General features: G+C 39.3%; 1 protein-coding gene across 1 annotated transcript in view; it reads right to left on the bottom strand.

Annotated features, from left to right (window-relative positions):
• Positions 1–10,064, bottom strand: part of POT1 (protection of telomeres 1) — a 101,093-nt gene extending 91,029 nt beyond the window's left edge. The window contains exons 1-3 of the mRNA XM_063446808.1: positions 9,904–10,064; positions 7,736–7,808; positions 5,065–5,156 (exon numbers count right to left, since the gene is read on the bottom strand). Coding sequence (XP_063302878.1) covers positions 5,065–5,156; positions 7,736–7,808; positions 9,904–10,020 — 282 coding nt within the window. The 5' untranslated portion in view covers positions 10,021–10,064. The remainder of the gene's footprint in view (positions 1–5,064; positions 5,157–7,735; positions 7,809–9,903) is intronic.
• Positions 10,065–12,590: the final 2,526 nt, after the last annotated feature.

Below are 12,590 nucleotides of genomic sequence, written 5' to 3'. Positions count from 1 at the left end.
TATGGTCTCCCTGCATGCCCCTGTCATCAGTGATCGGAACCTGGCTGTGCGTGCTGCCCATTACTAATCACTATTCAATCAGCAAGGACAGCAAGCAGGAGCTTCAGCATGAGAGGGATATCTCCCTCTCAATGCAAACACACAGTATAGAATGACAGAGCAGTCTGTATTGTGTGAGCTAGGAAATCCCTTTGCTGTCAGTATTAGTGTCCACTGGTTAAGGTTGGTGTAGTGGTAGGGTTAGTGCAGGGTAATGAAAAATGCTTGGTTAGGGATAGTGTAGGGGTGATCCGAGACATATGAGGCATTTAGCAATACTTAATGTATAACATTTATTAAGAGCAAAACTGTGAAAAACCATCATATAGCACAAATTCTAGGTTTTCTTTTGGCTCAGGATTTGGACAATTTCCCTGTATTTAAAGAGTTCAAATTACAGAATTTAGTCTCAAACTGCTGATTCCATGGTATGTCCATTTACAATATTGCTGGAACGCTTAACATGAAGTCAATGCAAACACTCCTGATTCCACATCTCATGCTTATATATGCACATACATGCCACTGTAAACACACAATCAAACATGTACATACATGATACATCATGGGTGCTGTGCACAAAATCTCACTTTTCAGGTTATACTAGTTCATTTATATTTTATTTAATCATTTGAACATGTTCTAATGCATTACATACTCCGGGGCTTGACAAACCCAGGAAGCAGGGTTACAAATGTGATACATATAGGACCTGGGCCAAAAAATGAACTTTCTGACCGGAGAAATCAAAAGATCTCTGCTGTCTGTTGCCAAAAGTTTTGTGTTATGCAGTGGCAGAGACAGCTTTTCCCAAATAAAATCATGATTCACAGAGCTTAAAGCAGGAATGGGATGTCACATCTTCATGGCTTGGTATCTGAAAACAAGATTCAGGCATATGAGAGGAGGTGGGAAAGCTTACTGCTGGTGCACCATGCAGAGACAGCCTGCTCCTCAATTAAGATCAGAGATAGTGCGGCCGGCCGACCTCCCATCTCCACTAGTTTCTCATTGCTGACGGAGAGAAGCAGCAGATGGGGAGGAGGGTTAAATGTCTGTGTGTGAACACGAATGTTACAATATGTGTTTGACTGGCTAGTTATATGTGTGTGTCTTTGAGTGATTGCCCATTTGTATACATGCTTTCAAATATTCGTCTGTTTTAGTAGTTCATGTGTGAGAAAACAGCTTGTTTATTTGTGCAATGCCGCAGAATACACTGTTGCTTTATCAATAGCAAAAAACGTGTGTATAAGTGTGGCTGATTTTTAAAAACGTATGCAACACAGTGGCTCATGGTGTCAGTGTGTGGCTAATTAAGTATGTGTTGCTAATAAAATCGTAACCTAGGGCTCGCTGACCTTTTATTCCTTGCCCTTGAATTTTAGGGAAATTTGACAGGTCTTGATCTACACAAAATGTACAAACACATCAGTAGACAGAAGATGGAGTGTCAACAAATGGAATTACAAGCTGACCAGCTGTACACAAATAAAAGATCATCTCAGCTATAAATATGTGTGTATGGTAGAGAATATTAAATGCGCTATTGCAATTATATAAAAATAGATGGTTTGCCTTAAAACAAAATTAACGAAAATCTTCAGCTAATAAAAGGACATGAAATTATTGAATAAAATTTAGCTTGTAACACAAAGCATAATTTACACAAACATCCTGGTATATGTTGGCTGTTAGGGAACCTTTATAAATAGTGGTCATAGGCTGCACAGAATGTGTTACGCAGCTAAAGATAAGGTGAAAGCTAATCCGTCTAGTATTAAAAGCAGAGAGTACCTATTAAATTAAACCTTGACAAAGGTGTATTTTTATTAGATTGAAATGAAAAATCTCAACCAGGCTTTTCATTTTCGAGATATATTGCATAAGGTATAAATGTCAAAATTATTAACACCTGAAACCTATTACAATTCCATATCATGCCTGATGTGTTATGGATGTATATCAACCAGGTTTCTAAATGGCAGATTCAGGGACAAGGGGAAAGTGTATTTTAGCTTCTCAATCAGGGGTTCGCCTAATGAACAATCAGAGCACGCGTTTACTTTATGTTCCATTGTAAACATCACAACTAGCGGTTCTGAGAATCTTTCTCATAATCCGAAATCATTTAGCTCTTTTAACCCCTTAAGGACCAAACTTCTGGAATAAAAGGGAATCATGACATGTCACACCCTTAAGGGGTTAAGAAAATGTTTTTCATATTTCACTCATTTAACATTTGAGAAACCCATTCTGGGATGAACATATAAAGGAAACGAAAATGACATTCTGCCAATCTGTTTATATTCACAGAAAGATAAATATTGATGGCAGATAAGAACCGTTTGGCCCATCTAGTCTGCCCAATTTTCTAAATACTTTCATTAGTCTCTGGCCTTATCCTAAATCAAGGGGAGCCTTATGCCTATCCCACGCCTGCTTAAACTCCCTCACTGTGTTAACATTTACCATTTCAGCTGGAAGGCTATTCCATGTATCCACTACATTCTCTGTAAAGTATAATTCCTGAAATCATGTTTAATTTAAGAATATGCCCTCTTGTTGTGGTAGCTTTTCTTCTTTTAAATATTTACTCCTTTACTGTGTTGATTCCCCTTATGTATTTAAAACGTTACAATCAAATCCCCCCTGTCTTGTCTTTCCTACAAGCTATGCATGTTAAAGGAACACTGTAGGCACCCAGACCACTTCAGCTCATTGAAGTGGTCTGGGTGCTGTGTCCCTTTTGCACGTAGTGCTGCAATGGAAAACATTGCAGTTCCAGAGGGGGGAGGCAGAGGGATCGGTAGTGCCAGTTAAACAGCTTTGTATTCCTGGCACTACAGTATCCTTTTAAAATCCTTTAACCTTTCTTGGTAAGTTTTATCCTGCTATCCAGGTACACCGTAAATAGTTTTAGGAGCCATAGCACTAGTCAGTTGGTCTATTTTACCAGGGGAAGATTTAAAAAGATAATTTAGGAATGTGGATTTCTTTCCAGGGTACTAAAACATGTGGTATCCACTGAAGAGCAGATTTCTAAGGTCCGGAAAAAATGGTAGGTTTCTTTTTAAAAGGATATTTTAAGCAACATAATCACTACAGCTTGTTTCAGTATGGCATTTCATAAAAATATATTTAATATTTAAAAAAAAAAAAAAAAAAAGGAAATAAGAGAGAAATATACAGTATCTCACAAAAGTGAGTACACCCCTCACTTTTTTGTAAATAGTTTATTATATCTTTTCATGTGACAGCACTGAAGAAACGACACTCTGCTACAATGAAAAGTAGTAAGTTCACAGCCTGTATAAGAGTGTAAATTTGCTGTCCCCTCAAAATAACTCAACACACAGCCATTAATGTCTGAACCGTTGGCAACACCTCTAAGTGGAAATGTCCAAATTGGGCCCAAAGTGTTATAGTGAGATCACACATGACAAATCCTGGGAGTAATGCAGTTGATAAATATATAGACAGTGTTGAATGTTCCAGGACCCTCACCCAGTTTTAATCCTGATCGTTCATATGAATTACAGGATACAATACAAATACAGAGTTTTCTAATAGGCACCCCACACTATTTAGATCAAGCATGTCAAACTCACGAAAATGATGTGAGTGCAAGAATGTGTAAATGTGTGTCTGTCAGCGTCTGTAAATGTGTGTGTGTGTGTGTGTCTGTAAGTGTGTGTGTCAGTGTCTGTATGTGTGTGTGTGTGCGTGTGTCAGTGAGTGAGTGTCTGTCAGTGTGTGTATGTCTGTCAGTGTCTGTCTGTAAATGTGTGTGTGTCTGTCAGTGTCTGTGTCTGTGTGTGTGTGTGTATGTGTGTGTGTTGGTCAGTATTGCGTTGGCTGCGAATGGACAGTGGAGTACCTGGAGGTGCATGGAGGCACGCAATGCCATGTCACATGCAGACATTACATCAACATGCTCCACCTTCACAGGGTTTCAAGAAGTAGCGGGAGGATCAGATTTGGCACAGGGTGCAGACGGCGCCATTTGGGGTATACCAGAGGCCGGACTCCAGAGTCGCATACTGGCAGCACAATGTGAGTGGAGTCTGCTTTTTGGCTAGAGGGGGTGCTGGGATTTAGTAGAGGGGGTGCTGGGATTTAGTAGAGGGGGTGCTGGGATTTAGTAGAGGGGGAGGACTGGGATTTAGTATAGGGAGGGGACTGGAATTAAGTAGAGGGGAATACTGTTTTTTATTTTTTTTATTCTGTACTTTTCAAAATAAACCTACGTTTCAATGAAAATGTAAGGGTTTTTAATTTTGTGGCCCACATAAACTTAAATCTTGTTTATGTGGCCTGTGCTAGACTTTGAGTTTGACATGCTTGATTTAGATTGTTCCCATGCTATGCAAAGTATAGATGTTCTCAGAATACAGATGCTGTGTATGTGCTCCCAAATCAGAGATACACATGGATACACAATGTTGGGCACCGATCCTCATTTCCTCGAATACAGTGATTTTCACAGGGAGAAAATCTCTCCTTTTTTTGGAAATTGTTCCGATGCCGATACTACTCATGGTGAATGCAAATACTGTAATGAGTGACATCTACTGGCTGATTGTAGAAACTACAAGAAGTAGGACATGACATTGTAAATAACACCCATCAAAGTGACATAATTGTCACAAAACACACCTGGGTGTGTGGAAGGTGAACTCTGTATGAGAGCAGCAGCAAATTAATTCCTACAGTGCCTCTGGTTTTGAAACTGCCTGAAGCTGCATCATTGAGACCTGGGGACTACAGGAAGAGGCTTTCTCTTCCTCCTGATTAGAACTTTAACCTACAATTAAATGTGAGCACTATTAGCCTCAATATTTAGAGAAAACTGTACATTTACAGTTTTGCCAACATTCACATTTTGCCAATTTAGAAATAATAAAAAAAAAAACACAAGATTAACTAAATTCCTGGTGACTTTTATTTGGTTTCCTGAATGCAATACAGACCCATCCACCTACAAAAAAAAAAAAAAAAAGATGCAAAACCATAGAAACATACCCCTTGTCGCATAGCTTTTCCACATTCTACAGCCATCTTTCCGAAGATAAAAGTGTTAATGGCTTTCAATTTTGCATTTTTTTCAGAAGGATCTAAGTTAAAAACAAGATTTAAATTATATTACTGCTTAGCCCCTAAAACATCAAAGCAGGTTTCAAAATGATTCTTCAAAAAACAACAAACCTACATTAAATCTATTAGCAAAAAGACACATAAAAGTCAAACCATCCTAATAATTCCTTGAATCAGAATTTATGAGTGTGAACTTGTCACAGAACACATACTCACAAAATAGTGCATCTTCTGAATTATAGTGATAAAAAACCATTCGTAACTTTGATTATATTTACTCTGTGGTTAATTATATATATTGTTCCATATAACTGGATAATTAAAGAAAAAAAAATAACATTAAAAGTTCCATCTACAACAATCTAGCTCCAGGAAACAATTTTGTTCTAAACGAATACAAAAATTATTGCCCGAAGCTTGAAAAGTGAAAAGGTAATTGGTACTTTGATTATATAAAAACCCAGCTGTCAGTACAGATTAGAAGTTCAAGACAATGAAGATAAACTACTTGCATTAAGAGGTTTACTAGATTAAAATGAAATGTGTACTCATAATTAATTGTTCTTTGTTATTTTTTCTTTTGTCTGCCTTAAAGGGACGCTACAGTCACCAAAACTATTTTAACTTAATGAAGCAGTTTTGGTGTACAGTTAATGCCCCTGAAGCCTCACTGCTCAATTCTCCACCTAAGGAGTTAAATCACTTTGTTTATACAGTCCTAGACATACCTTCCTGCATGTTACTTACACGGCCTTCCTAAACACTTCCTGTAAAGAGTCATCTAATGTTTATTACTTCCTTTACTGCAAAAGATGTTAAATTTAGATTTCCTTATCTCTTGCTCTCTTAGTAGCTTGCTAGACTCTGCAGGTGCCTCTTGTATGTAATTAAAGTTCAATTCACAGAGCAGGAGATACAAACTTGTAAGGTAAGTTACATATAATGAAAGTGAAAACTGTTTTTTTTCCACATAGACTGTGTCAGTCACAGCCAAGGATGGTGTGGCTAAGGATGTATAAACAGAAACAAAGTGATTTAACTCCTAAATGGCAGGGGATTGAGCTGTGAAAATCCAGATGCATGATCACTACACCTAAACTGCTTCATTAAGCTAAACTTGTTTTCGTGACTACAGTGTTCCTTTAAAGCATGAGCCACACTATGAAAGATAATTTGTTACTAATGAACAAAGAAAAAATTCAACACACCACATATGCACACACATTACATATAAATACCACTCATCTCCCACTTTCTAGGGAAAAACGCAACATATCATTGAAATATGGTCGGCTGTGATTTGTATTTGAGTGAAATATGAGTCATTCATTTTTAAGAAGGTGTGAGCATACACATAGACCGAGGTTTGACAGAGAGGTGAGCCAGATCTTGGTTTTTCAGTAAATCACTGCACACGAATATTAACTTGTAGACTTGCTGTAATATAGGGACATTGAGATTTCTGTTAATGGATTAACTATAGAATACATATGAACGATAGAACCTTAAAAATGTATTCTAATAAATATTAATTCAGCCCACATTCATTGCATAAAGAATTTGAGAACCGTAAAAATTTACCAAAACAAATTGTTTACATACTAACAGTCTGGCATTGTTGGAAATTAAATAATTGTATCAAACACCGCAGCATACCAATAACTTGTGCTAATCTTTTTTCCTCTACTTAATTTATATACAAAGGATTTAGCAAATAATATCACACATTGCAAATAAGAAGAAGAAACGTATCACTGTTTCGTTTCTGTTATTCTCTGTATACCTTTCTCTATTCTGACAGTAAGGTCCAAAGGACAGATCTTACAGCAACAACTGGCCGAGACTAAAACAGGCTTCATGGAAAAGGGTGTGTTTTTTTTTTTATAATTTATTTTTCACACCTCACAAGTACATATTTGTTAAATATAGGAATAGGAAATAGTTAAACATGGAATTAAAAGTCAAAGGAACTGATATTGTTTTACTTAAAGGGACATTAGAGGCACCCAGACCGCTTCAGCTCATTGAAATGGTCTGGGTACAGTGTCCGTATTGAACTTAGTGCTGCAATGTTGAACGTTAAGTCTGCCAGCACTGACAGCCACCGGAGGTGCTTCCAGGATCCTAACGAACCTTTGGTCCAGTAACTGATGCTGTACATCCTCATGCTCTGCATGAGGACATCCAGCGTCAGATTTGTACCCATAGGAAAGCATTGATTCAATGTGTTGCTATGTTGAGGTCTAATGTGAGTGCGGATTTGACGCACATGCGCATTAGCACCAGCTTGACGCTGGCCGTCAGCGGAGATAAAGCCGCAGTGGTAAGGTAAGTAAAGGGTTTTATTTACCACCTCGGGTGGAGCTTTGTATTCCTGGCACTTATAGTATCCCTTTGAGGGACACTCCAAGAAGTATAACTGTAGGTTTGTAGTAATCAATGGAATTTTAAAGTTGAGTATTTTGGCATGTTTTTCTAATTATAATGGATATTAAAATGGTGGCGAACTCTTGAGTGTGCTTTCAATACTATACTGGATTCATATTTTAAATACAATTAACAATATATGCTTAGATAAAATGATTACAGGTCCACATACCTTCAAGAACAAATTTGAATAATTCCAACCCATTTCCAAGCTTAGAAGAAGGATAGGTTAGTGAAACCTGACCCTGTCAACAAAATGTACAATTTAATTTTGTTTACTATCAAAACAATACAGTAAAAGCATGAAGAGCTAACATTTTCTATTTATTTTTATAATCTCAGACAAAACAACACACACACATAGTGGACCACATATCACTAAAATGTATTTTGTTCCTGGGGCCTTAGCCTAGTCCTGGTGGTTGACAGCAAACTTACACTTACAATGTACTGAAAGCTAAAGCAGTAAGACATGAACATACATGCTGACTTAAAAAAATCCACCAACCACTGCTGGACCGTCCACATCAGTGGAAATATTGACCTTGGGACAGGAAACTAAATCAAGATTAACGAAGCACTCTACACAACATAACCACAGTCCAGGCACCTTTTTTTAGATATTGGTGCAGTGGAAGTTCCCCTTCTGCATTCTGTCTCTCCTTGGACAGAATTAAAGGGTTACTGCTTTCTGAAGTGGTCATGGCGGTAGGAGTATGACTGCTTGAAACACTACACATCAAGAACTCTGTTCAGGGATACTTAATGTCAATTCTGTGCATATTTTATGTCAGTCATTAGTACACCCTGCAAGAGAGAAGCTGTTTCTCCTCCGCTATATTATTATTTTTTTAATTCCCCCCCCCCACTAATACTGACTCAGAGGGAACACATGCACCCCGAGTCAGTAAAAACGTTCAATCAAAGGAGTCTATTATAAAACAAGATGAATGCACAATTTTTCGAATATCGGTCTAAATTTTGCAATTTGGTTTCCAAATTTCAACTTACAGGGTTATTAACAAAAGTGACTACTGTTGCCTTAAATTTGAAACTCTGTTTCCATTCACTCTGAATTCTAACTTTGGAGGATAACCCGGATCGTGAACAAACGTCAAATTAACTGAGAAGATGATTTTTGTGGATCACATAATATCCAAGTTGGGGGAACAGTGGAGTTTGACAATTTATTTTTCCTATTGGCCTTGTTTGGTCTAAAATACGCAAATACCTTGGTAAATTCTTTACAATTATTGCTTAAGTGTATATTCTCACATTGCTCTCTCAACCACATTCAGACAGTGCTTCCTTTCTCATCATATTGTCATTCCCGATTTTTTTTTTATAACGTTTGCTACTTCTATGGACAATCTGATCCGTCATCCAAGCACCTCCTTTGTTAAACACACTTTATTAAGACCTCTGTTCCCCTTTGTCAAAGGACGGGTCAATATAAATGTATTTGGGCTCTCTGCACCCCAGTGACCAGCTAATTATAAGGTTAATATCTATAGTTATTGTTTTCATTTGGGATTCAATCTGCAGTATATTAATCATAGTTCTGGGGGGCCATGGCACTCCTGGTGCAGTTCCAGGGTATACAGTCAAACCATTTACTAACACTCTGAGTTATCAATCTTTGCAGGGTGCACGCCTTCTTCCAGTTTGAAACCTTATGCCATAAGTCCATACTTCAGCTTTAGCGTACAAACTCTGAACATTATTCATCTGCTGAACTGAGGGCCTCAGCGGACAGCTCTCAGACAATGAATAAACTCCAGATCTGCTTTACTAATGCTGAACTATGAACTGTAACACATAGCTGTACAGACCAGAAGGACCTTGGGGCACTACAAGGCCAGGTAAGTGTCAAACTCTTTGTACATGTAGGCTGCTAAAGTGGTTATGGTGATCAGGGTCCATCTAAAAATGACCTGATTTCCTCCCTGCAGCCTCTGAGTTGGGGGGTGTCAGTTATCAGGAGGTAAGGGTCTGCAGTACACATGGTGGATATGTAGGTAGGTACCAAGCAGTAGGGGGGCAGTTACCAGGAGGTGTCTGCAGTACACATGGTGGGTATGTAGGTAGGTACAAAGCAGTGGGGGGGGGGGTCAGTTATCAGGAGGTAAGTGTCTGCAGTACACATGGTAGGTGGGTATGTAGGTAGGTACCAAGCAGTAGGGGGTAAGTTACCAGGAGGTAAGTGTCTGCAGTACCAATGTTGGGTATGTAGATAGGTACTAAGCTCTGGGGGGTCAGTTACCAGGAGGTGAGTATCTGCAGTACCCATGTTGAGTGGGTAGGTAGGTACCAAGCTCTGGGGGGGGAGGGGTCAGTTACCAGGAGGTAAGTGTCTGCCAGGTTAGCGCCGAGCTGCAGGGCTCTGAGCTGGATCCTGCGCGCGGTGCTGGGAAGCTGAGCTTCAATGTGCCCATCTCGCACTACATGGACAGGCATGGCACCCAGCAACCACCCGCTCTGTGGAACGCACGCTTCCCGTGGAACGCACGGCGCTGTGACGTCATCACGCCGCGTACGGACACCACGGTTACCGCTAGCAACAAGATGGGCGGGGCAGATAGAGTCCAATACACCGGGGATAGTGTGCTAAGGGCTGCCGGGAGTTGTAGTTCAGTTCAGCGGTTTGCAAAGTCTGCCGGGAGTTGTAGTTCAGTTTAGCGGTTTGCAAAGGATGCTGGGAGTTGTAGGCATGCTCTGTGCATTGTGATACTAAATAAATAGAATGAAACAGGTCCATACAGACATTCTATGAGTTATATTAGAACTATACTGGGATAATGTTTATAAGGCATGGAAGCAGGATTGTGACTGCAGTGCAGAGGCAGCAGATGGCATTATTAAAATTTTTGTTCAAATTCTCCCATCACCAGCCATGCTGTGCAATGTATATTTTATATAGTGCAGCGATTTACAGATTGTTCTAGACTATTTTTTAGAATATATATGGATATCGTGGTATCCAGTGCTGCATAATGCCATCGTGCTCAGCTGAACGCTACCAGTAAAAAGTTTTAGAACACTTCCATTTTTCCAGTTTTTGTTGAAATTTTCCCAGTTTTATGTCTCAGTGTACTTCCACACAGCCGTTGGCTTATTGTTCACACCGCTTGCAAAAATTTATTTACACTTAGCTCTCTCTCTCTCCATTTTGGGGACATTCCACTTCTAGCGCTGTACGTGGTACATCTACTAAGTCATATTGTTTCTGTAAGCACTGAAAATGTTTCTGGGAGTTGTAGTTCAGACATTCGATTTAATAAGGTGATAAGTCCTATAAGTCCCCGATTTGATTAGTAGTAAGACATACATATAAACCACACCCACACCAATCTGTGACAAGTGGGGTAAAATATAATTATCTTGTTTAGAATGAGTACAGCTACCTCTAAGGCAGCGTTTCCCAAATTGGGGTTCCGCCGTGATTGGCCCTTTGGGTGGCCCAAACCCTTAGGACAACCTGATCAGCATTTGCTGAACAGGGGCCCATTCTGGCACTGGGGCCGTTTAAGAGCGTGACCAGGCCCCTGTAGTATCGGATTCTGGGAGGAAGTCAAAGCCTGGCACTTCCTTACCGACATAGAGAACAGCAAGCAGGACTAACAGAGGCAGCAGTGTGGTCTGAGCAGCACACCGGCAGCCCTCCAAGCAGGTCACCCTCCTGCAGAAAGGGTTAGGTTATAACATTATGACCTGTGTGTGTATCTGTGAGTGAATATGTGCATGTGTCACAGTGTTTATCTGAGTGTGTATCTATGTGTCAGTGTGTGTATCTTGTGTATGTGCCAGTGTGTATCCTTGTGTTTATGTATCTGACAGTGTGTATCTGTGTGTCAGTGTATCTGTCAGTGTGTATGTGCCAATGTGTGTATCCATGTGTCAGAGTGTGTATGGGAGTGTGTATGTGCCAGTGTTTGTCTCTGTCAGTGTGTGTGTATATATATATTCGTGCCAGGTAGTGTGTGTATGTGGCAGTGTGCATCCATGTGTCAGTGTATTGGTGTATCTGAGTGTGTGTCACTGAGTGTGTGTCACTGTGGTCAGTGTGTATCTGAGTGTGTGTGTGTATCTTTGTGCCAGTGTGTGTGTATGTGCCAAAGTGTATCCATGTGTCAGTGTATCTATTAGTGTGTGTATTCTCCATTGTGTGTATCTTTGTGCCAGTGTGTGTGTATGTTTCAGTGTATGTAACTGTGTGTCAGAGTGTGTATGTGTGTATCTGTGCCAGTGTGTGTGTGTGTGTGTGTGTGTGTGTATCTGTGTGTCAGTTTGTATGTGCAAATATATAATGTGTATGTATATCTGTGTAAGTGTGTATGTGCAGACATCCCAATAATCAAACACCAACACAACATGCAAACATGACATACAAAGACACCCTTGAACTCCAACTCTAAAATTACATACAAGCACTCAAACACACCCTTCATTCAAACACCAATACTATACACAAATGTGTGTCCTCATTTAAAATCCAGCACTACATCCAAACACACCACTAAACATAAATGCAAGAATAACATGCAAACACACCCCTGTATTAAAATGCTAAAATTATATACAAACACCAGCTCTGCACACAGAATCACAGCGGCTCCAAAAATAAAAAACACAATAGTGTAATATTTAAAATCTAAAGTATGCACTAGTGGAATTGAACTCACAAGATGAAGACTGTGAAATAACGGTTCCCTCCCCTTGGAAGAATTGGGGTCCAATACAGGACCTCTTCTCTTCAATGGCAGCCGTCACACCAATATTGAAGATAGAAACCCAAATTAAATCCAAATAATAATCTGCTTTATTTCTTAAAGCAATATAGGTCCTATGCGTTTCGTCCTACATCTAGGACTTCCTCGGAACAAAATTAAAACCGTTAAAACAATAAATAAAAAGCTTTATCTTGCAAAGGGTTTACGTCTATTGCTTAATACTTCATTTTGTTTTTACTTTATATTCTTGGGATTAACTTTTTTTTCAATTAATTTATTTGTTTAATTTGCTTTCAT

This window comes from Pelobates fuscus, chromosome 3 (genome assembly GCF_036172605.1).
Source record: "Pelobates fuscus isolate aPelFus1 chromosome 3, aPelFus1.pri, whole genome shotgun sequence".
NCBI classification, from domain to species: Eukaryota; Metazoa; Chordata; class Amphibia; order Anura; family Pelobatidae; genus Pelobates; species Pelobates fuscus.
This window is presented reverse-complemented; position numbering and strand designations above follow the sequence as displayed.